This window comes from Acomys minous (assembly GCF_964271855.1).
Source record: "Acomys minous genome assembly, chromosome: 2".
Lineage (NCBI taxonomy): Eukaryota > Metazoa > Chordata > Mammalia > Rodentia > Muridae > Acomys > Acomys minous.
In genome coordinates, this window is record NC_140484.1 from 52297111 (window position 1) to 52321698 (window position 24588).

The 24588-nt window shown below is 52.0% G+C and overlaps 2 protein-coding genes and 1 long non-coding RNA gene across 3 annotated transcripts; 2 read left to right on the forward strand and 1 right to left on the reverse strand.

The window, feature by feature from the left end:
* The first annotated feature begins 375 nt into the window (after positions 1–375).
* Positions 376–16937, forward strand: ACTN3 (actinin alpha 3). Its single transcript, XM_084756894.1, has 21 exons — positions 376–576; positions 5862–5976; positions 6230–6349; positions 6668–6754; positions 6834–6921; positions 7539–7617; positions 7693–7774; positions 9374–9459; positions 9736–9828; positions 10339–10569; positions 10658–10805; positions 12654–12804; positions 13347–13455; positions 13543–13683; positions 13979–14161; positions 14546–14680; positions 14776–14955; positions 15710–15856; positions 15945–16010; positions 16417–16575; positions 16657–16937. The coding sequence occupies exons 1-21, from the start codon at positions 433–435 to the stop codon at positions 16813–16815; spliced, it is 2703 nt and encodes a 900-aa protein (XP_084613020.1). The 5' UTR covers positions 376–432; the 3' UTR covers positions 16816–16937.
* Positions 16938–17067: 130 nt separating this feature from the next.
* CTSF (cathepsin F) lies at positions 17068–22575 on the reverse strand. Its single transcript, XM_084756912.1, has 14 exons — positions 22259–22575; positions 21955–22053; positions 21575–21653; positions 21416–21477; positions 21220–21295; positions 20148–20261; positions 19895–20040; positions 19708–19804; positions 19547–19627; positions 18442–18561; positions 18298–18362; positions 18109–18199; positions 17652–17710; positions 17068–17572 (listed from the first exon to the last, which is right to left on the reverse strand). Exons 1-14 carry the CDS (start codon positions 22469–22471, stop codon positions 17498–17500), a joined length of 1377 nt encoding a protein of 458 aa, XP_084613038.1. The 5' UTR covers positions 22472–22575; the 3' UTR covers positions 17068–17497.
* A 126-nt stretch (positions 22576–22701) lies between these two features.
* LOC311583378 lies at positions 22702–23840 on the forward strand. The gene is made up of 3 exons (XR_014774481.1): positions 22702–22819; positions 23242–23345; positions 23652–23840. It is a non-coding gene; the product is annotated as an uncharacterized lncRNA (long non-coding RNA).
* Positions 23841–24588: the final 748 nt, after the last annotated feature.

Sequence of the window (24588 nt, forward strand, 5' to 3'; positions counted from 1 at the left end):
GACTGTGAAACAGAAACAGGGGCCTATCTCGCACGCGCAGTGCTTGAATGGGGATAGACTCAGGTCCAAGGGGCAGCCTTTAGGATGGCCTGCAGCCACCACCTGGACTCCACTTTATAGATGACGAAACAGACAAGGTCCGTGGCTGTCCCAAGATCACACAGCAAGCTAACCGCAGAGCTGAAATGCGAACCCGCTATCTAGGCCAGTAGTCACCCCCCAGCGTCCCCCGCGATTCCGCAATCTTTGACTCCGGCACAATCTCTTCTCTGGTCCAGACCCAAGCTTCCTTCGCCCCCTATCTGGCCCCACCCATCTCCCCCATATTTAGGAGGAATCTGATCTGAGGCTGGCCGGGCCCTACTTAACCCAGCCTGGGCGGTCAAGCGCTTGCCCAGAGGAGCGGAGCGGACGGAGCCTAGAGCCTGAAGCATGATGATGGTTATGCAGCCCGAGGGTCTGGGGACCGGGGAGGGGCCCTTCTCGGGCGGCGGGGGCGGCGAGTACATGGAACAGGAGGAGGACTGGGACCGTGACTTGCTGTTGGACCCGGCCTGGGAGAAACAGCAGCGGAAAGTGAGTGCTCACCCATTTCCCAAAGGCAAAACTGAGGCTGAGAGGCCAGGCAGTTCTTCCTGGGCATCTGGGCTGTTCAAGGGCAGAGCCTGCCTGTAATCTAGGCTGCCACTCCCCAACCCGGGCTCTGCCCACCAGCTATCTGTCTCCAAGGACTTAGAAGAATCCCAAGGCTGGGATTCCTCAGTAGGGATTTAGGTTGTCAAGGAGTCCCTGGAGTTCCCTTTGAGCCCACTGCCCCACTTCTACAGGTGAAAAGTGGATTTTGGGCAAGATCCAGGAGACTGACGTGTTCTTGGGTGGGAGGTGAGGGGTTCTCAGGAATTTATGTTCCTCTGTGGTTAGCTTGCTGTGTGATCTTGGGACGGCCACGGCCCTTGTCTGTTTCCTCACCTATAAAGTGGAGTCCGGGTGGTAGCTGCAGACTTCACATTTACTTACTCTCCAGTTAACTATCTCCAGACACCATCCTGAGGAGAACATGGCAGGCATGTACCCAGTGGACCTGGGGGTTCAGGGAAGAAGAGCCATCTTGTATCCCTCTACTGGTTCGACAACTGAAGGAACTGAGGTCCAGAAGGGGGCAGAGATGGGGCAGTTCGACAACTGAAGGAACTGAGGTCCAGAAGGGGGCAGAGATGGGGCAGCCTATTATATACTGTGAGGGGGAAAAAAGCATACTCCCATCTGAGGGTCTGTGTGCCTTGCCCCACCCCACTCTATTCCAAGATACCCCTCCCTGTCTTAGAAGCCCTGAGTCTGCTGAAAAGGCCAGAAGGTCAGGAGGAGAGAAGCCCTGGGTCCCCTTACCAGTAACTTAACCCAGGAGCCCAGATGGACACTTGTGCTGAGGCAGCGCCTTTGGGGGAGCTCAAGAGGGCCATGTGGGCAGCTGTTGCCCAGGCCCAGCCTTGTAAGGCACTGCCCCCTCCCTCCCTGAACTATTTTCAATCCTAGCTCCCCAGCGGAGGGAGCAGGACACCTGAGTTCCCTTAAGAGAAAATGATTCCATCTGAACTGAGAACACTTTGAGGATCTGCGGGCCAGGCATAAGGAGAGCGCCATGGAGCCCTTGTACTTGCCTTTTGCCGACTGTGCATGATTCCAGAAAGCAGTAGAATTTGCAGGACCTGAGAAACCCCAGAATTTAGAACCAGAGCAATTCCTCTGTGTTAGACCACAGGAGTTGAGTGCAGGGGTGAGGAGCCTGAGCTAACTGGGTTGAGGTGGCTGGGATGATCCACCCCCACCCCACCCCACCCCGACTCTCCTGCACCTGTCTCCAAGCATGGCTGTGGTCCCTGAGTTCAGCAATCCGCCCCCCCCCCCATGATGTCATCCCTGCCTCTGGCTCCAGTAGCCATTTGCTCCTTGTCCCTACCCCCAGCCACCCAGCCCTCTCCCAGATCTAAGTCTGTCTGTCCCCACCATGACATCTGCCAGACTCAGTTAAATAGATGCTCTGAAAGCCCGGTGGGTGTGCCCTGTAGATGGGCCTGCGGGTTATCTCTTCCTCATTCCACATTGTTTATCACAAGGCTGGAACGTCCTTTTGGTCAGGTGCTGCCCTGCCCCATCCATCCCTGCTCCTGCATGCTTCCTTGATGGGGCTTCTTCACTCACCAGTGACTCCAGGGTCCAGCTTTGGAGCACTCCTGTTCTCCGCTGATACCTGAGTCCTTTTCAGCTGACCGTATTAAAGGACAATTGGTTCTTGCCTTTTAAAAAGGCCTCATGTAGCTGGGCACTGGGTGGTGGTGCACACTTTTTATCCCAGCACTCAGGATGCAGAGGCAGAGGCAGGCGGATCTCCGTGAGTTCGAGGCCAGCCTGGTCTACAAAGTGAGTCCAGGACAGCCAAGGCTACACAGAGAGACCCTGTCTTGAAAAACCAAAACAAAAAGACCTCATGTAGCCCACTCTAGTCTTAAAGTTTCTATGTAACCAAAGATGACCTTGAACTTCTGATCAGTAGCTGCTGCTGCTGCTTCTTCTTAACCTCCTCCTCCTCCTCTTCTTCCTCCTCCTGAGACAGGGTTTCTCTGTGTAGCCTTGGCTGTCCTGGACTCACTCTGTAGACCAGGCTGGCCTTGAACTCACGGAGATCCGCCTGCCTCTGCCTCCTGAGTGCTGGGATAAAAGGTGTACACCACCACGCCCATCTTCCTTTCTTTTTAAATATTTTATGAGATTTATTCATTTTATTTTATGGTGTGTGTTTTGCCTACGTGTATGTACGTGCATTACAGCTACTGGTGGTACCTGAGGTCAGACTAGGGTATCAGATTCCCTGGACGTGGAGTTATGGATGCTGGGATTACAAACCTGGGTCTTCTGCAAAAGCAACAAATCCTCTTAGTCACTGAGAAATCTTTCCAGCCCTTCCTCCACTTTCTAAGTGGTGAGGGCACTACCACATCAGGTGGTAAGTAAAGCTAGGAGTCAAACCCAAGCCTTCTTTATTTGTTTGCTTTTTGTTTTTGTTGTTGTTGTTGTTTCAAGACAGAGTTTCTCTGTGTAGCACTGGCTGTCCTGGACTCACTTTGTAGACCAGGCTGGCCTCGAACTCAGAGATCCACTTGCCTCTGCCTCCCGAGTGCTGGGATTAAAGGCATGCGCCACCACCGCCCAGCAAACCCAGGGCTTCTTGTGTGCTAGGCAATCACTCGACTATCTGAGCTACATACCAGATGTTCCCTAAATACATTAAAATGTTTTAATTTTTTTTTCTTTAAAGATTTATTTTTATGTGTGTGTACATGGAAGTCCATGGAGATCAAAAGGGAGTGTCAGATCTCTGGAGTTGGAGTTACAGGCAGTTATAAGCCTCATGATATGGGTGCTGGGATCCAATCTGGGGGCGGTGCTCTTAACCACTAGGCCCTAAGAAGATCTGGAATCAGAATGAAATCCCTACCTCCTCATACCCACCCCCACCTCCCTCTACTCCTTGTATACATTCCCCACCTCCTCGTTTCCCCCTTCTGTTCTGATAACCATTGTCCCTACTCTGCAGCCAGAGTTCTGGGCTACATTTGGGAGACAAAGGCAGGCAGATGATCTCTGTCAGTTGGCCTGTTCCACAACATGAGTTCCGGGATAGCCAGGGTTGCGTTGGGAAGCTGTTCTCAAAGATAACTAAGTTCTGATGCCTCCCTCTCGCCTGAAGCTTTGCCAACTCTCTGTAGCTCTCAGGATCAAGCTCAAACTCCCTGGCTTAGCACACAGGATCGTGCATGACCTGGCCCCCGCCACCCCTCCGGTCTGTCTCTCACCACTGACACCCCAACGCCCCCAGCTTTGTTCCAGCACTGCCACCACGATGCAGCCCCACAGAGCAACTGTTTCTCACTACTCACTTCCCCTCCTGTCTGCCCCTGCCTGGCACGCCCTTGTCTGCCCTTCCTGGGCCTTCTCTTCCATCTCAGCTCTGATCCAAGTGTAGAAAGTCCCCCTCCACTCCAGCTCCATCTGCGTGTCCCTGCCAGTACACCTCAGAGACCAGCTCTGATTGGCTGTGAACTCATTTAGGGCAGGGCTACCTCTTGTTAAAACTCATATTTGGGACTGGGGATGTAGCTCTGTTGACAATTAAGTTCTGACTAAGTTTAGCATGAGTGAAGCCACAGCTTGGGTATGGTGGTGCATGTCTGTAATCCCAGGGCTCAGGAGGATCAGAAGCTCATTTTTACCAGTCGCTTACATAGCAAGCAAAAAACAAAACAAAACAAACAAAAAACATGAAACCCTGGAATGATAAGACAATCTAAAAAAAAAGCCTTTATGCTTGCCGCCCATCACTAAGCTGCCCAGCCCCCTGCCATTTGTAGACCGAGGGCATCCAGACTCTAGTGATAGAAGCAACTGTAGAAAATATGAATACAAGCCGGGCATGCACTCGGGAGGCAGAGGCAGGTGGATCTCTGTGAGCCTACAAATGGAGTCTAGGATAGCCAGGGTTACACAGAGAAACCCTGTCTCAAAAAAACAAAACAAAACTCCCCCAAAACAAACAATAACAAACAAACAAACAAAAAAATGAATGTGCTTGGCCCTATTCACTAAGGACCCACTTAAATAGTAGCCCCTGTGACAGATGCTCACCATGGTCCCTTAGCAATGACAGCTGTCCAGTATTTGTAGTCTCCTCTTATACTCCAGCTCCCAGCACACCTGGGTATCTGGCCGAGGAGAGAATTTCAACTGGCTTCCAATGACATCTCTCAGGAGCATCTGTCTTGTGGTAGGAGGAATGTTCTGGATTCCAGGATCTTGCCAGGTTGGAGGTGGAAGGACCAGAGACATTACAAAGCCTGATCCCCCCTTACGTGGACAAATACGGAAACCAAACCACACAGGGGTCAAGGGCCAGCTCTAGATCATGGAGAGGGATGGCCGCTGAGCTTGGAACCCATGTGGATGATCCATCAAGGGCCCAGAGCTGGTGGCAGGTTGGCAGGTGTATGTGTAATGATAGAAGAGCTCCACTCCCAACAGACACAGCCAATCCCGATCCAGGGAGAGAGAGGGTCACTGGTGCTGGGAAGGAGGCCATGTGGACTGCAGGGCCTGGCAGGCATCAACAGCTCCCTTCCAGGAGACCCAGTGGGGAAGCAGCAATAGCGTGCTGATCAGCAGCACAAGGCTTTCCCTCCCCCCTCCCCCACTTCAGGGCCTCCCTGGCAACTGATTCCCACCTCTCTTCTAGATGTCTTTCCCCTGAGGAGCTCTCAGCTTAGAGACCATATCTTTGGGCTATCTGGACCCTCAGGCAACTCCACAGTTCCAAGTGTTTTCTAGTTCCATCTCCAGAGACTAAGATTAGGCAAAGCTGGAGAGGCGGCCACAGGGAGGTCCCAAGTCCAAACTGACACCTACAGTGGCCCCAGGGCCATTTCTCTTCTCTCAGGAGAACAAAAATCCCAAGAGGAGGGGCTGGAGAGATGGCTCAGTGGTTAAGAGCACTGCCTGCTCTTCCAAAGGACCCAGGTTCAATTCCCAGCACCCACATGGCAGCTCACAACTGTCTGTACCTCTAAGATCTGACACCCCCACACCAATGCACATAAACTAAAATTGAATAAAATATTAAAAAAAAAAAGAAAGAAAATCCCAAAAGGGAAAGGAGCTGGAGAGGGACACATAGCAAGCCAGCGGCTGCACTGGGATGCACATCCAGGGCCTTGGGTTCTAAGACCTACCCTCACGGAGGAGCTAGGTCTGTGTGCACCAGCCTCGGCCCCTTGATCCAGTCCCACAGTCCAGTCATTGTCCTCTGTCCCTAGACCTTCACTGCATGGTGCAACTCACATCTGCGCAAGGCAGGCACGCAGATCGAGAACATCGAGGAGGACTTCCGCAATGGCCTGAAGCTCATGCTGCTCCTGGAGGTCATTTCCGGTGAGGGCACACATCTGTGGTCAGGGAAATCTGGAGACCTGTGGGAATGGTGGCAACAGGGTGCTGGAAGGGACTTGTATTGGAGAGCTTGAGAACAGCATTTTTAAATTAAAAAAAATATATATATATATATATATATTGCTAAGAATCAAATTCAGGCCTCCAGTCAGGCTAGACAAACACTCTACTACTGAGATACATCCCAGGCCCCCTCTCATGACCTTTGACCCTTGCTCTCGCTTTTTATATGCAGGAGAGAGGCTGCCCAGGCCAGACAAAGGCAAGATGCGCTTCCATAAAATCGCCAATGTCAATAAGGCTTTGGACTTCATTGCCAGCAAAGGAGTTAAGCTTGTGTCCATTGGTGCTGAAGGTGAGAAGGGGACAGGAGGGACCTGGGGAAGGACTCAGGGGAGTCACGTTTCTTCTATGAGACTCAGTGGAGATAATTACTCCTGCCTGTCAGAAGCAAATGTACCCAAAATGCCTGGTAGCACCTGGTGCCTAACAGGTGTCCAGCGAATCATTCTAAAACAACACTAGACGGCTATTGGCCACTTCTTAGGTGTTTACGTACTAGCTACCGGGCCTTGGGTGGGACACAAGGGCCAGGAGGCTGAGCCCTGGCATCGTGAGCTGAGGCCTGGACACACAGGCTTAGAGCTCAACCTTTGACCCCTGTTCCTGGCAGAAATTGTTGATGGGAACCTGAAGATGACCCTGGGCATGATCTGGACCATCATCCTCCGCTTTGCCATCCAGGACATCTCCGTAGAAGGTGAGCAGAGGAAGAGGCAGGTGGAAAGCGCCAGCCCAGACGCTTTCCCAGCTAACACTTCTACCCCTTTGCCACCCAGAGACCTCAGCCAAGGAAGGCTTGCTTCTCTGGTGTCAGCGGAAAACAGCCCCATACCGCAATGTCAACGTACAGAACTTCCATACCAGGTCTGTTTGATGGCCCCAAGAGGGTACGGTGAGCAGTGTTGGTCTATGAGGGTGTAGGCTGGGCCCTATCCCAAACCTCAGCGGCTGGAGGGGCTCCAGTTCAGTTCTTGGAACAGCCTCAGGCTGAAGCAAACAGGACTGAACAAGGTGGGGGATGAGGGAGGTCTGCAGAACACTCCTGGGGCAGGGAGCCGCTGTGATGCCCCTGGAAGTACATCTCAGCCAGAAAACACCTGGAGATGCCACACATCTAAAAATTGGTCTGGGCTGGGCATGGTGGCTTACCCCTTTAATCCTAGCACTCGAGAGGCAGAGGCAGGTCGATCCAGGACAGTCCAGGCTAACACAGAGAGACCTTGTCTTATAAAAACCAAAGTAATAATAATAATAATAATAATAATAATAATAATAATAATAATAATAATAATAATAATAATAATAATATAATAGGTCTGGTCTGGGCCCTAGGAATGGGAAGGGATCAGGAGGAGCTAGGAGGAGCTGGTCTGGCAAGGAGGGACGAAGGAATTCGTACTTGACTACATTTCAAAGAAAAGGTTGTCCTACTGGACCGCTAGGCTGAGGGCGGGACATGACAACTCTTTCTCTCTGTCCAGCTGGAAGGATGGCCTGGCCCTCTGTGCTCTCATCCACCGCCACCGGCCAGACCTCATTGATTACGCCAAGCTGCGCAAGGTGGGCCTCTATAACCCGCAGACCCAACGCTGCAGTTTCTGCCTTCAGCTGACCGTCCCCTTCATGCTTGTCTAGGATGACCCAATTGGAAACCTGAACACGGCCTTCGAGGTGGCAGAGAAGTACCTGGACATCCCCAAGATGCTGGATGCAGAAGGTGAGATCAGTGGGTGAGCCGGTCCACGGTCCACGCTTGACCCAGGCCAAGCTCCATGCCCTGCCCTGATATCCCGCCTCCAGTGATGCTCTCCTCCTGCCCCATACGCTATCCCTACCCTTCTTCCCTTCCAAAATAGTTTTTAAAGATTTATTTATTAGGAAAAAAAAGATTTATTTATTTATTTATTATGTAGACAGTGTTCTGCCTGCATGTAACACCTGCAGGCCAGAAGAGGGCATCAGATCACATTATAGATGGTCGTGAGCCATCCTGTGGTTGCTGGGAATTGAACTCAGGACCTCTGGAGGAGCAGACAGTGCTCTTAACCGCTGAGCCAGCTCTCCAGCTCCCCTTTTCAAAATCTTTGTTCTGTTTTTCAAGACAGGCTTTCTCTGTGTAGCCTTGGCTGTCCTGGACTCGCTTTGTAGACCAGGCTGGCCTCAAACTCACAGTGATCTGCCTGCCTCTGCCTCCTGAGTGCTGGGATTAAAGGCGTGCGCCACCACGCCCGGTTCCCTTTTCAAAATTTTATGGTAGCTTTTTTGGGTTTTGTTTTGTTTTGTTTTGTTTTTGAGACAGAGCCTCATGTAGTCCAGGCTAGCTTTAAACTTACTATGTAGCTGAGGCTCCACCATCCAAGTTAGAATTATAGACATGTGCTATCATTCTCCTAGCTCTTTTTTTTTTTTTTTTTTTTTTTGGTTTTTTGAGACAGGGTTTCTCTGTGTAGCCTTGACTGTCCTGGACTCACTTTGTAGACCAGGCTGGCTTCGAACTCACAGCGATCCTCCTGCCTCTGCCTCCCGAGTGCTGGGATTAAAGGCATGCGCCACCACGCCTGGCTCACTCCTAGCTCTTTTTATAATATTTCATACTATCATTCTTCTTCTCCATGAGCTTTCCAGTCCATCCCTCCGTCCTCCCTCTCCTGGCTTCCCACTATGGAATGGATCCACCCTCTGTCTCATGTCCCAGCCTCCAGATTATCCAGGATAATATTGGTTCCTAAGACTGGAAACTTCTCTGAGGCACATCCTGCCTGTGGTCCCTGGGCCCAGGCAATGTTCAGTCAATGAAGAAGCAAATATCTTTTGAGCAACTGTTGCATGGTATCCTGGGTGTCGGTGCATGAAGGACAACTGCTTCCAGGGGGAAATCATAAGACTGAGAGAAAAGGCAGGGATACTGAGTTACAGATTGGCTGGGACACCAGGCAATGTTCACGGATCCCTCATGAGGGCCTCTGTGTCTGCACACTCATGAATGGTCTTCCACCAGGCCCTGGGGTGATCACAGAGGGCTTCCTGAAAGAGGATAGCCCTGGGGTTGGGGTAGCTGGCAGCCAGTGACTAGATGCCTCTTCTTCTGTCATCCTGACTGTATCCTTCCACTTCTCCTGGGAGAGGAGGGTCTTCAGTTCACTCTCCACCTTGGCTTTGGCCAACATACATGTTATGAGAGAAGGGTTGAGGATGCAGCTAAGTGGTAGAACTCTGTCATGAGAAAAGCCGCGAGTTTGATTCCCAGTTCCTTCAAAAACCAAACCAAACCAAACCAAACAAAAACCAAAAACCACATCTTGCTGTCCTCCCACAGACATTGTGAACACCCCCAAACCAGATGAGAAAGCCATCATGACCTATGTTTCCTGCTTCTACCATGCGTTTGCTGGGGCTGAACAGGTAAAGGCCTCATTGCTGCCTAGATAGGGCCCAACCTTGGCGTTAGGCTAACATTTGAAGGTGCTGAGGCATCTAAGTGGGAGGGCTCAGTTGTACACAAAGAATCTCCAGGGAGCTGGGGGGGGGGCGAAGCCTCTGTCCTGAAAGCTCCCTCCTACCTTAAACGTGTGATTACCCATCTTTCCCAATCTGTGCATGGGCCAACATTTACACAGGGAGGAAGGTTGGGGTATCTGAGGTAGCTTGTCCTAAGCTCTCTTGCGGCCTCCACTACAGGCAGAGACCGCTGCCAACAGGATCTGCAAGGTCTTAGCTGTGAACCAGGAAAACGAGAAGCTGATGGAAGAATATGAGAAACTGGCCAGTGAGGTGAGCCTAGGGCCAGAGGTCCCTCCCACTGTACTCCTTGCCTGCCTGCGCTGACCCGACTCCCCACCATCCCCTGCCTTCTGTCAGCCAAAACTCCTGGTCATTCCTGATCCACTAATTGTTTATTCATTCATTCATTGATCCCTTCCTGCTCTTGTATTTAGGCAGCCATAGAATCCCTTTCCCCCTGCCAACCTATTTTGATCCCTGGTCTCAGAGATTGTCCTGGAACTGGGATGTGATTCAGTGGTAGAGTGCTTGTCTAGACTATGGGAAATCATAGATTCAACCCCCCAGTGCCCTTCCCCAACACACACACACACACACACACACACACACACACACACACACACACACACATCCTCTTCCTCTGACCAGTGCCCTATAGTTTTGAAAGTCCCCTTCATGCATTTGAGGCCTGGCCCTCTGGCCACAGTCTATGTGTGGAGTGGACATGGATGGCGTGTGAAGGTCAGCTCAGAACTCTCTGCCTTGCTCTGGTCCTGGCAGCTGCTGGAGTGGATCCGCCGCACTGTCCCATGGCTCGAGAACCGCGTGGGGGAACCCAGCATGAGCGCCATGCAGCGCAAGCTGGAGGACTTCCGGGACTACAGGCGCCTGCACAAGCCGCCCCGTGTGCAGGAGAAGTGCCAGCTGGAGATCAACTTCAACACGCTGCAGACCAAGCTGCGCCTGAGCCACCGGCCCGCCTTCATGCCCTCGGAGGGCAAGCTGGTGTCGGTGAGCTGGGCTGGGCACGAGGGGGCTCCAGCTTCGCCCGTGTGCCCTGGGTGAACTGTGACAGAGGCCACCTTGGTTTCCCACGCAGGACATAGCCAATGCATGGCGGGGACTGGAGCAGGTGGAGAAAGGCTATGAGGACTGGCTGCTTTCAGAGATCAGGCGTCTGCAGCGGCTTCAGCACCTGGCTGAGAAGTTCCAACAGAAGGCGTCCCTGCATGAAACTTGGACCCGGGGTCAGTACATCTCATGGGGCTGGACTCCTTCCTGGGGCAAAATGCTTAGGACAGAGGGAGATGTCTGCAGGGAAGGGGAAACCAAATTTCCTTCTCCCATTACCTCAGGAATTGCCTCACTATATAGTGCTAACTAGCCTGGAAATTTACTATGTAGACCAGACCTGCCTCTGCCTCCTGAGGGCTGGGATTAAAGACATGAGCTACCAAACCTGGCTGAAGACCAAATTTTTCATTCCATCTCTACTTACTGCAGTGCAATCTGGGCTCCTCTTGGAGCTAGTTTTGTTATTTATAAACTTATTCTTTTTTCTATTATTATTGTTGTTGTTTTTTTGAGACAGGGTTTCTCTGTGTAGCCCTAGCTATCCTAGAACTCACTCTGTAGATCAGGCTGGCCTTGAACTCACAGAGATTGACCTGCCTCTGGGCTACCACCACCACCACCGCTCCGCTGTTATCTATAAACCTAATCTTCCTCCTCTCAGGCTCTGGCCCTCTGTACTCCTCTTTGATTCATTTATCAGTTAGCTTTTGAATACCAAACAAATGTCCAAAGATAAATCTGTCCCAAATCTTAGCATCACTGTCATATTCCAAGGATATTGATGTAGAGCACTGCGTGGGTCAAATATATCACTCTCCATAACGTCATCCACTCAGGAGTCTGTTAGAGATTTCAGACCTACAAAAGAATGAGTTCTTGGGGCTGGAAAGGTGGCTCAGTGGTTAAGATCACTGATTGCTCCTACAGAGCACCTGGGTTCGATTCCCAGTGTCCACATGGTGGATCACAGCCATCTATAACACCAATTCCAGAGCACCCCGCACACACTTCTGGCCTCCTTGTGCACCAGGCATGAACATGTTGCACATATACATGTGTAGACAAAACATTCAAACACATAAAAATAAATGTTAAAAAAGAATGGCTCCTGAAAAGCCAATCTTGTCCATTAAAAAAAACAAACAAACAAACATTAATGACGGATTATGGCATAGTGAATAAAATAACAATAGTTTCAATATTTTTGTAAGAATTCCTGAAGTCCCCAGGAATGAAGGCATACTTGTTTAACCCCAGCCCTGGGGAGACAGAGGCAGGCAATCTTTGAGTTTGAGGCCAGCCTGATCTACATAGTGAGTTCCAGGACAGCCAGTGCTGTGTAGAGACCTTGTCTCAAAAATGAAGAGAAAAATAATTCTTGAAATTTACAGCTTAGGCGACCCTGGGGCAATCCCTGCACCTTTATACCTATTATGTCCTACAAAATGCAGGGGCCACTAATGAAGTGCCCCTACCACTACTGTGATGATGATGCTATTTGTAAAATTATAATAATTATTCCTTATTAAACACTTTCACAAAAATGTTTTCACATTTATTATTCATCTATACAGTATGTATTCATGGAGGCTCTGCCATCCACCAAGTGACAGGCACTGTGCAGTAGTGAACAAGTGAAACCAGGTCAAAAGATTGAGGGGTTCACAGAGGAATGGAGAAGTTCGAAAGTGGGGCAGTGGTGGCACACACTTGAGAGGTAGAGGCCATTGGATCTCTGAGTTCAAGGTCAGTCTGGTCAATATAGCAAGTTCCAGTACAGCCAGGAACTACAAAAAGAGATCCTGTCTCAAAACAACAACAACAACAACAAGTTGGGGGGGGTCTATATCAAGAAATTCCTTGTAGCAAAGGGCATCCTAGACAGTGCTGGGTCAGGGGGCATTGACTTCATCAGCAAGCAAAGCCAAAGTGCAGAGTAGCATTTCAGGGTATTCTGGGAAACCTCCCAGTCCAGCTGTGGCGGCCCCTGAGTCACATGACCCTGTTTTCTTCCTGAGTAGGCAAAGAGGAGATGCTGAACCAGCGTGACTACGAGTCAGCTTCGCTACAGGAAGTGCGCGCGCTCTTGCGGCGCCACGAGGCCTTTGAGAGCGACCTGGCTGCACACCAAGACCGGGTGGAACACATTGCTGCCCTGGCCCAGGAACTCAAGTAGGCATGGTCAGAGACCCTGCCCCGCCCCCTCCTCATTGAGCCCCACCCCTACCCCGTCAGACCCTTGGTAACCAAGAGATGGCATCCTGTTTTCTCTCACACCCAGTAAGTGCTTACGCCCTTCCTGAAACACCATCCTACAGCCCCTTACCCACTTTGTTGTCTATACATTTATCCACTGGCACTCATCTGGCCTACCGCATGGGGAGACCTGTCCCCCCACAAACTGCAAACCCCTTTCACCTCAGGGTATCAACCCACCACCCCAGGCAGCCTTGTTCTCTCGACCCACCTCCTCCAATTCTCCTCCCTCAAGCCTGCCTCTGAATCCCCAGGCTCCACATCTGGACACCTCCAGGAACTGGAGCTGAGGATCCTGGGTGCCAGCCTTCCTGCAAGAACACACTGAGAGCCTTAGAAGAATAGGCCCCTCCACCCCACCCCTGCTCTGGCTGGCTAACACCGTCCTCCCTGCACTCCCACCCTGCCTTGGGTCCCACCAGGGTCTGCCTCTACCCATTCCTTTTTTGCCCCATCAGTGAGCTGGACTACCATGAGGCAGCCTCGGTGAACAGCCGCTGCCAAGCCATCTGCGACCAGTGGGATAACTTGGGTACACTGACCCAGAAGAGGAGGGACGCGCTAGAGGTGGGCAGGTGGGCCAGGGGACTGAGAGCAAGGTGATGAGGCCAGCAAGCTGGGGTGGATCTAATCTATGGTCTCCTTGGCCCCTAGAGGATGGAGAAGCTTCTAGAAACCATTGACCAGCTGCAGCTGGAGTTTGCTCGGCGGGCAGCGCCCTTCAACAACTGGCTGGACGGGGCTATCGAGGACCTGCAGGACGTGTGGCTAGTGCACTCTGTGGAAGAGACCCAAGTGGGTGGAGACATTGTGGGAAAAGTGGGAGGGGCGCTAGGTGTGATGAGAGGGAAACTGGTCTCACATCCTGTCAGCCAAACCTTTGGGTTCTTGGGTAACAGAAATAAGAAGCAGCGAGCGAACAAACAAACAAACAAACAATACGGTATGGAGTGCTGTGCTGGCAGGCAAGAGGCCTAAGCTCTTGGATGAGTCCGGTACCAATTACTAGATGACCTAGCTCCCCGCTGTGCTTCTCCCTCTACTGCTTTCAGCAATTGGCGTGCTGGCTGATTCTTCCTTTCCCCGCCAGAGCCTGTTAACAGCACATGAACAGTTCAAAGCAACGTTGCCTGAGGCTGACCGAGAGCGAGGTGCCATCCTGGGCATCCAAGGAGAAATCCAGAAGATCTGCCAAACATACGGACTGGGGCTAAAGTCTGCCAACCCCTACATCACCCTCAGCTCACAGGACATCAACAACAAGTGGGACACGGTGAGTGCCACTAGCAGCCTGGCATGGTGCCCACTTGCTCTCACATATTTGAACCGCAAAGCCTCTGACGTCCCAAGGTACAGGGAATGAAGCCCACTTCCGTCTACCTGGAGTGTGCCCCAGATCCCACGTGGCATTGGGTAACCTCCAACGTCATTCCCCTACCAGGACTGACAGACATGGACTTTACTGTGTGCATGCCAACCACAAGCCCACCTATATGTCATTGGCCCCATTTTACAGATGAGGAGCCTGGAGCCTCAGTTTATCCACACACCCCATTTTGGCTCATGAGAACAAGAAATGAGGTCTGAAGGCCACCTTGCCTCAGAACCATCTCCTGGCCCCTACACTTGGCCATCGTATGACTACTCTCCTTCCCAGGTCCGAAAGCTGGTACCCAGCCGTGACCAGACACTGCAGGAGGAACTGGCCCAGCAGCAGGTGAATGAGAGGCTCCGACGGCAGTTTGCAGCCCAGGCCAATGCCATAGGACCCTGGATCCAGGGAAAGGTGGAGGTAAGGGCTTGGACGGCTGGGACAACTCGGGTTCTGGGACGAGGGCTGGCCCACGGGGAATTGAGATTTCTCATCCTGCCTGGGTACACTCGCAGGAGGTAGGGCGGCTGGCAGCTGGAATGGCCGGATCGCTGGAGGAGCAGATGGCAGGTCTGCGACAGCAGGAACAGAATATCATCAATTACAAGAGCAACATCGACCGGCTGGAAGGTGACCACCAGCTGTTGCAGGAGAGCCTGGTCTTTGACAACAAGCACACTGTCTACAGCATGGAGGTGGGCCTCGCCCTTGGGAGAAAGGGAAGGGAAGCCTAGCTCGAGCGCAGCTGGGTACAGGAGGGCCAACAACTCAGCCCAGCAAGCTTTTCCAATGTCTTTATGGCGATTTGGCTATCCAGCAATGGAAAGTGACTGTCCAGGCCACGTGTGGTGATGCACATCTGCTGAGCCATCACTTGAGAGGCAGAGGCACGAGGATCAGGAGTTCAGGGTCATTCTCAGTTTATGAGGGAAGGGAAGGGGAGGGAAGGGGAGGGGACGGGAGGGAAGGGGAGGGGAGGGAAGGAGAAAAGAGAAAAGTGACCTCTTTAGAGTCACAAAGCATTCTAAAGCCGGATACCAGGACTGGCCATGGCTGGCTGATTAATAATTCAAAATAAGTCATCAAACTTTAAGATAGAAAGGGATGTTTACAGTCACTTAGGAGAACCTTGAGGTAGGGACAGAGGCCCAATAAAGGGGAGGATTTGCCCAATGTCACACAGTGGATTAAGAGTAAAACTAACTAGACGGCCAGGTGTGGTGGTGCATGTCTTTTAATTCCAACACTTGGGATAAAAAGGCAGGTGAAGCTTTGTGAGTTCGAGGCCAGCCTGGTCTAGAGAATGAGCTCCAGGACAGCCAGGGCTACAGAGAGAAACCCCTGCCTCAAACAACAACAACAACAACAAACAAACAAACAAAAGGAGTAAAACTGGAGTAAGGACTAAGACCTGGCCACCCACTGACTGCTCTGTCTCCTGCTCTCTAGCACATTCGTGTGGGCTGGGAGCAGCTGCTCACCTCCATTGCCCGCACCATCAATGAGGTAGAGAACCAGGTACTGACCCGAGACGCCAAGGGCCTGAGCCAGGAGCAGCTGAACGAATTCCGCGCATCCTTCAACCACTTTGACCGGGTCAGCAGGGTTCAAGTCCTGTGGGCTAAGACACTTGGGGGCTGGTGGGATTTGGGGACCGAGCCTGACATCCATTTGCCATCAACAGAAGCGGAATGGGATGATGGAGCCCGATGACTTCCGAGCTTGCCTCATCTCCATGGGGTATGACCTGGTGAGTCCCGCGACCCCTCCTTCTGCCTGGCCCCCTCTTCTCACAAATCATCTCCTGTGCTCATCACACCCAAAGGCTACCTAAGATACTAAGAGGTATGTGACCTCAAGGTTTCAGCTTGGACCATTTTTGTCCTCTAAGAAAGAGAGCTAAACCGTAAAACACTGGAACCGTGAAGCAGGGAATTGCCACAGGCAAAAGGCGGACTTCTTTCTGCCTAGCATGAAGGGCTCCCTAAAGCCAAGCTGACTAATGTCTTGGGAAGAAAAGGCTATCTTGTCACTGGGATGATACAAGCCACATACCAAAAAATAAAATAAAATAAAATAAAATGCCCAGGAGGAAACATCTTGGCTTTCGCATGTATGGGCACAGTGCCTGACCTGCCTGACCTCTGTCTCTGCAGGGGGAAGTGGAATTTGCTCGCATCATGACCATGGTGGACCCCAACGCAGCTGGGGTTGTGACCTTCCAAGCCTTCATTGACTTCATGACCCGAGAGACTGCTGAGACAGACACGGCTGAGCAAGTTGTAGCCTCCTTCAAAATCTTGGCAGGAGACAAGGTAAATCTCCCTTGGTGGAGGGGCTGGCCGGCTAGGGCGTGACCCAAGACCCATGGGCCTTTAATGTCTCCTCTCTTGTAGAACTACATTACCCCAGAAGAGCTGCGGAGAGAGCTCCCAGCGGAGCAGGCTGAGTACTGCATCCGTCGGATGGCGCCCTACAAAGGGTCTGGGGCTCCGCCTGGAGCCCTGGATTACGTAGCTTTCTCTAGCGCCCTTTATGGAGAGAGTGACCTCTGACATTCTTAGCAGAGAAGGAGAGAGGGCACTTCCTGTGACAGATTCCACTGTCCCTCAGAAGAGGGGCTTCAAGATCATCCAGCATGGTGTTTCTGAATAAAGATCAGGCTATGGGCCTCTCCCATCTCCTTCTGGTTCCTAAAGGGGAAACTGAGTCCTGGAGATCTTGCATAGGACCAGCTACCCCACCTTGACCCATCAGGGGTCCCTAAGACCCATCTTCTCCCTCAGAGACTAAGCACTCACACCGGGAGCAGGACACCTCTTTATTGCTCTTAGAGAAGGCTGGTTACAAATTTCCCGGATGTGGAAGGGGGCCAGAAAATGTACACCGTCGGACTAAGGAAAACCAAGGCGCGAAGCCAGAGCCTGATGAGGACAAATCTAGGTTTATGATGAGAACATTTTCACCCCCGCATCTTACCCAAGCCCAGGGTTCTTGTCCCAGCGCTGGCTCTCGTGAAAGCCTGCTGCACTTCAGGCCCTCCTCGCTACCACAACTCAGGTGGGCTGAAGAGGGAGGGAGGAAGGGAAGAAGGGGCCCAGCGCCCACTGCTCACCCTGAGGTACAAAGTTCCTGTCCCTCAGCCAGCTATGCCTCCTGAGGAGCAGCCTGGGCCATGAGTCAGGCTAAGAAAGGGGCCACTTGTGGTCAGCATCAGGTCCTGTGCCAGCAAGTCCCTCAGTCCACCACTGCCGAGCTGGCCATGGTGTTCACACCACAGGCTCCGGACCCGCGATGCAAGTAGTAGTAACCCTGAGGGACAGCGGGGCTTGGTTAGGGTGCTTGGGTGAGGTGAGGCTGGAGGGTGAGGGGCCAACCAGGCAAAACTCACCTCCTCGCCCCAGTCACTGCCCCAGCTGTTCTTGATGGCCCAGTAAGGAATGCTGGAGCCTGGGGAACAACATGGAATACAAGGGGTCAGTGGTCCTTCACTCAGAGACTAACACACTGCACCCTTCAGATAGCTTCAGGGGGCCTACAGTGTAATAGGAACAAGGAAAACAATAAGGAGCCAGTGAGGCCCACCTACCATCCTCATAGAGACTGCGGGCACCTTTGAGCCGTGGAGAGAACACTTGTCCAATTGCCTCTAGAGGAATCCTTTAACCTCCCACAGCCCCAGCTTTCCTGCCTACAAAGGGCACGGGTGTTCTGTGTCTAGGGTTCAGGACAAGGTTCCTAGGCGTTACCCAGATGTCCCCCTCAAAAAGGCCCAAGAAGCTACTGCCCAGCCCCTGACTGTGGCCTGGGGTAGTCGGGAGGAAAGCAGGGAAGCCAGTGGAACTCACGGTTGCCATAGCCCACCAGCAACACGGCATGGTCGATGAACCAACGACTGCAGAGGGGCCGGAGCGGGTGAGCGATCCCATGGCGGTAGAACTGAGAAGAAAACGGGGAGCAGGGCGCCAGCTCAAAGGAGAAGTGAGGGGGGCTACAGACAAAAGATGGGGAAGGGGAGGAGAGGCCGAGGGCCTCACCTGCATGCCAAAGGCGTTGATGGCAACTGAGATGGGTCCTTTCTGGGCCAGCCAGGCTGCCAACTCTGAGAGGAGAAGGCAGTGTCAGTGGTACCTAGGCCCGGCAGCATCGACCTGGACCCCCTCCCCCAACACCCCACTCACCATTCTCGTTCCGGCTCAGCTGCACCGAATCGTTGATGTAGACTTTTGCCATCTGTGCCGAGAAGTTGCAGGCCTGAACATGGCCCTGGTAGCTGTAGTCATCCTCCGTCTCCAGCCCTCCTGGGGAATGAGCAGCCTCCTGTTTATCACTCACTCACGCTCTCCCAGACAGAAGAGCGCCAAACATCCCACAGACATGAGGTCACGTGTTCCTTACATAGCCCCAGGGCCCCCGGCACCTCTCTGAGGAAATCTCCTCAGACTAGAGATGACACATCTAAGATGAAAGGTGTGGGGGAGAAAGGAGCGACACGAACCAGCAAGGACAGGACTCCACTCCCGTCTCTGCCTCCTTGCTGAGGTCTCATCCCAGGCTGCCCGGCACTTTTGCCCTTTGCTGTTTGTCCTACTCTGACAGTCTACTGCTCATGTAGCTCGGACCCTTGCCAGGCTCTTGGACTAGTTTCTTTCTAAGCACCTCAGTCCTTTAGCTCACCGTCCACTTACCCCTGCAGCCTATGACTGAATTTAATACCTCCCCCCTCAGGAGAGAGAGGTGTTGTTGTCTAGTTTGGCAACTATTTTTTTTTCTTCTTCTTCTTTCTTTTCTACAATGAGTTCTTATTATACACAGACTTCCAGGAAGTGAAAACACCAAGATTCACTGGGTCCCGTGTCATGCATCAGAACCTTTTGTTTGTTTGTTTGTTTGTTTTTGTTTTTCAAGACAGGGTTTCTCTGTATAATAGCCCTGGCTGTCCTGGACTTACCTTGTAGACCAGGCTGGCCTCGAACTCACGGGGATCCACCTGCCTCTGCCTCCCGAGTGCTGGGATTAAAGGCGTGTGCCACCACGCCCGGCCATGCATCAGAATCTTACAACTATTCTCACTTGACACTGGAGATGTGACTGTGTCTCCAATAGACAAAGTGGACATTTGTAACATAACTGAGGCTCTGACAAAACGGACTTGCTGTAGGTCTTCAGCCGAAAAGGGTCAGCGTAAAGACCAGGGCCCAGTTCTATGTGAACTCCCGTGCCCAGATCTTTCCCTCTTGCAAACAGGTGGTATCTGCTGCCCCTCCTGGCCAAATCAATGCATACCCAAATTCTTTATGGCTGTGTAGGCACTAGAGGGCAATCCACCCATGCAGGCCTTGTCCATCTTGTCACAATCCAAGAGCTCTAGGAGACAGAAGGCTGGTTGCCAGGGGCTCTCTGGAGGGGGCCGGCCTGGGGACTGGGGGCTGGAACAGGATGCTCACCCTGTTCTGACAGGGAGAGCAGAGTCCCACGCTTTAGGAACCACTGGCCCTCCACGTTGCCTGTGACAGAGAAGGCCCAACAGGAGCCACACATGCCCTGTAAGACAACGGACATGGTCAGGGTTCCACCACTTTCTCAGGTCCCGTGCACAGTCCCCCTTCCCACCCCCACGTCTGGGACTCCAACCTGGTCCTTCACTTTGGTGACAGCCCCTTTCCTCCTCCAGTCCCATTCAGGTGGGGCGGGATCATTTATGGACTTGGCTAGACGCATCTGCCTGCCGGGTTCCTTTTCTAAGAGGGGATTCAGGAAGACGGTTTGGAACTCCTTCTCTGTAGGCAGAAGTGGGCAGGGCAGAGAAGGACGAGCATTTTAAGCCAGACCCCATGAGACGCTTGAGGGGCACAAGCTCTGTGTGGGCTCCGGTCACCATGCCCACCTGTGAGGTCACTGAACTTGGTGACCCCATACTGCGCTGTGCCACGATCCAGGGCCTGAATCTTCTGTGCTCGTATCATGTTTCTGGCAAAGATAGTAAAACGCCACTGGGCTTCTGGGGACCAAAGAGAAGGGGAGAGGCTTGAACCCAAGCAGATCAGAAAAGGAGAGGTCAGTGGGGTTGGCAGGCAACGTTTTTCCAGGTGAGAGGTAAGACTCTGGACTGAGCCTGAAGCTATTGGCTTGGAACTTAAGTAGGCTAGGCTAGCTGGGATTCACCCGCCTAATTCGGCCTCCCTTTTCCCCACGGCTGCAGTTACAAGTCCAGGCCACGGTGTCTAGCTTCTCTGGTAGGTTCTGGGGATTGAACTCAGGTCTTCACACTTCCAAGGCAAGGACTTTACTGAGTCCCTGCCTTAGTCCCTCAAGCTGTTTGTAAGGACAGATCCCTGGGGTGGGTAGAATAAGATATGGGGGAAAGCCGACTTCAAAGTGACAAAGCGAGAGGCGTGGCCCACTTTGGGGGCCTTGTTGGGAAGAAGCAGTTTGATAGAAAGAGAAAGGCAAAAAGAGAGGATAATGGGGAAAATGATACAATTATATAATCATGTGAAATTGAGAAATGACTTATTGACTATAAAAGGAGTAACCAATATGAGAGCTAAGGGTGTCACCCAGGAAAGGCCACGATGACAGGGAAAATCTGGTCTAACCCTCACCCCACCCTCCCTGGAGGGATGAAGCCCATGGCTTCCGGCTAGGAAGATAAAATGGAAGGAGGCAACACAAGGTCCTTGTGTTCTTGTTTTGTTTTGTTTTTTAATTAATTATTTTTGCTTTTCAAAACAGGGTTTCTCTGTGTAGCCCTGGCTGTCCTGGAATGGCTTTGTAGACCAGGCTGGCCTCAAACTCACATCGATCCACCTGCCTCTGCCTCCCCAAGCACTGGGCTTAAAGGTGTGCGCCACCACGCCCGGCGGTCCCTGTGTTCTTTATCGCCTCAATATCAAGGTGACATGATAGGAGAAGGCCGGGGTCTGACTGGGACAGGTACAGACAAGGCTGGGTCCTACCTTCCCTTGATTTGTAAGTCTTGTTATAGGCAGTCATGAAGTCCTTAAAGAGTGCAGCCATCTTCACAGAAAAGCCCTGAGAAGGCAAAAGGGTGATTGTTTACAAGGAGTTCAGCCTAAGCCCAGGCTACCCCCTTGAGGGTAAAGGAAAAGGAGGAATAAGGCAGTTTGGCTCCCCCAGACACAGGCTCCTCACCTGGGGCAGGGGATCCTTGTCCAACATCGGAAGGAACGATCTCTGAGTCTCATTTCTATACTCTGGATAGGGTTGGAACAGAGAACCAATCAAGGCTGGATTCGGAATCAACATGGTCGGGGATATCCTGGTCTCCTTGAGCTATCCCAGAACCTGTACCCTTGGCATTCAGCGGGCCGCAGTCTCTCCACAGCAGCACGTGTTTTCCTAGGTCAGCCAGGACTTCAAAACTGCAGAGCTGGAGGGAGAAAAGGAAGACAGTCTGGGGACAGCGTGGAACAAGGCCCTCACAAGATCATCTAGAAGCTCCTCAAAGGAGGGTCACGTGGAAAGCAATCCTTAACTTGGAGGAAGGAGGAGGCGCTCACTGGCCAGCAGCAGCAGCAGACACCCAGCACCCAAATACCAGCTCTTTCAGAGCATCTCTGTCTCTTACTAGTAACGCAGGGGCGGGGAACCCACTGCCTCTTGACAGGACCCATTTCATTCGGATTGCTTGCTAGCCTAGGGCCAACAATAGCTGGAACTCCAATACTCACCATGGTTTTCTTAGTCACAGGGAACGGGCAGACCAGGGGATCATTGCAAGGTGGCTCCTCCATTGTGGCTCGAAGGGAGAACAGAGAACCCCTGCCGGCCTGGATGGAGGGGAAGGGGAGGCTGGCAGAGCCATCCCCTCCTTTGCTCCTGAGAGCCCATTACCCATCTGTGCCTCCCTACCAGGTCTTAGCCTGCACACGTCCTTCCCTCCACCACCCAGGGCATCACCCCAAATTTAAGCCAAATTCCACATTGCACCATTGCTGGGCCCAGGCCCCGCGCCCGCTCCCGGTGCGTCCTCACCCGGCGGGCGCTGCCGCGTATGGCCCCCAGCTCGGCCCTCATCCCCGCAGCACGGCCGTAATTGTACGTATCCAGCGCAAAGCGGGCGAGCGGCAGCAGCTCCGGGGACGATAGGTCCCAGGCCTGCTCGTCGTCTGTCTGGGGCTTGATCGGCACCAGGGCCGCGGTCTGGAGCAGCAACAGTAACCACAGAGCCTGCAGCAGGGGCGCCATGGCGAGGGCGAAGTTGCTCGACCCGGACTCACCGACCCACAAACTCGCCCATCAACCGACCTGGGGCGGGGCCTGAGATCAGTGACCACAGTGTGTCTCCCTAGAGCCCTGGGCAGCGCTGGGGCGGCCAATGAGCACCGATTCCTGGCGCCTGCGCGCTCGCTTATTTACGCAAGGCACGTGGAGCACGTGGGATGGGGTGCGGGGGAGAAGACACTAAGTAAGCTGAGAATAAAACTAGATAAACAAAACCCACCATTTATCCCATCGTTATTCTACTGTACGCAGGAAAAGCCAGATCCCTTTAATCATGGCGGACCTATGAAGTAAGTGCTGTCCTGTTCCACAGTAAGGAAAGAGAAGCTGACATACGGCTCTAAACGTGAACCCAGGCAAAAGGTGCCGGAACCTGGCTTCGCGGCATGATCTCTCCTTTGAGGCCTCTATTGTCATTCACGAGATGGTCAGTACTATTAACGTATTGTAGGACCCAAGGATGTAGCTCAGTGAATAAAATGCTTGCCTAACATGCAAAAAGCCCTTGTGTTCCACCCCAGGCATGGAATAAACCTAGTACGGCAAGGCACGTCTATAATCAGGAGGAAGTTGTGAAGTTCAAGGTCATTCTTGGAAACAGAGAACTTGAGTCCGAGTCCGTGACCTCCCCACCCCCCATGGATTTGGCAATAGTGATATTTAAAGACATCCATAACAAAACAGTGAACATAGGGTGGGATCGTACCTTAAGTCACTTAAACACTGTGTTCCAGGGGTGCCAGGGATAGCACCAGAACTGAAAGCAGGAGAATTCGACAAAGTGTAAAAAATGCATGTGGGAATAAAGAAACGGACCATAACGCGAGATGAACGCTATGTGAGCCTTGGGCACACTTGAAGAGGGACGGGGAAGGAGGGCTTTTGTTACTAAAAGGGAAATTTCCATAAATTGCTTGGATTAAAAAAAATATCCACTGGTTTTGGAGCAGGGAGGCCGGAATTATCCTCAGCTCATTGGTGGTGGAGATGTTACCGGGAACAACTTGTCTGACTCCTTGCAATTAAAGCTGTTAAAATAAAGCCTTGCCACAGACATCTGTGCATGTGTGTGGAGTGTGCAAAGTACATATGAAGGAATTTTTAAAAAGTCTTTGAGACAGTTCTGTTTTTGTTTGTTTTCAAGACAGGGCCTCACCACATATGTATCTCTGGCTGTCCAGGAACTCACTATATAGACCAAGCTGGCTTCAAACTCACAGAGCGCCACCTGCCTCTGCCTCCCATGTGCTGGGAGTAAAGACATGCACTGCCAAGCCCTGCTAAGTGGGGATGGTAAAGCACTTGCCTTGCAAGCTTGATGATGTAAGTTCAATCTCTAGCACCCAAATAAAAAAATAATAAATAATAAAAAAAAATTAGAGGTATGTATGTGGCACTCACTGTGATGACACCTGTGCAACCACATACATACACATACAACACACATATACACACAATGCACACACATACACACATATACACACACACAACACACATACACACACACACACACACACACATATATATGCATGCACAGGTGGATGACGCCCCAGGTTTTCTTCTGCCCCTGCCCGTACATGTTCTTGTATGGGACTGTCCTCTGAGCCAAACTCCCAGGAGCTCTTCTGGGCCTGCTCCTTCTAATTGTTTGTTTGTTTGTTTGTTTGTTTAAGATTTATTTATTTATATTAAGTATAGTGTTCTGCCTGCATGTCTGCCTGCAGGCCAGAAGAGGGCACCAGATCTCATTATAGATGGGTGTGAGCTGCCTATGATTGCTGGGAATTGAACTCAGGACCTCTGGAGGAGCAGTCAGTGCTCTTAACCTCTGAGCCATCTCTTCAGCCGGGCTTGTTGATTCTTGGTTTTTTGTTTTTTGTTTTCTGTTTTTTGTTTTTTGTTTTGGTTTTTCGAGACAGAGTCTCTCTGTGTAGCCTTGGCTGTCCTGGACTCACTTTGTAGACCAGGCTGGCGTCGAACTCACAGCGATCCGCCTGCCTCTGCCTCCCGAGTGCTGGGATTAAAGGCGTGCGCCACCACGCCTGGCCTTGGTTTTTGTTTTGTTTTGTTTTTTCCAGACA

Excerpts from the sequence above, each read along its gene's own strand:
- ACTN3 (XM_084756894.1), top strand. The coding sequence starts at position 433 with ATGATGATGGTTATGCAGCCCGAGGGTCTGGGGACCGGGGAGGGGCCC. Across the intron at positions 14,681-14,775 it reads GGATCCAGGGAAAGGTGGAG|GAGGTAGGGCGGCTGGCAGC; the intron begins GTAAGGGCTTGG and ends GTACACTCGCAG. Across the intron at positions 16,011-16,416 it reads TCTCCATGGGGTATGACCTG|GGGGAAGTGGAATTTGCTCG; the intron begins GTGAGTCCCGCG and ends CTGTCTCTGCAG.
- CTSF (XM_084756912.1), bottom strand. The coding sequence starts at position 22,471 with ATGGCGCCCCTGCTGCAGGCTCTGTGGTTACTGTTGCTGCTCCAGACC. Across the intron at positions 21,654-21,954 it reads CTGTGACTAAGAAAACCATG|CTCTGCAGTTTTGAAGTCCT; the intron begins GTGAGTATTGGA and ends TTCTCCCTCCAG. Across the intron at positions 18,562-19,546 it reads CACAGCCATAAAGAATTTGG|GAGGGCTGGAGACGGAGGAT; the intron begins GTATGCATTGAT and ends CTCATTCCCCAG.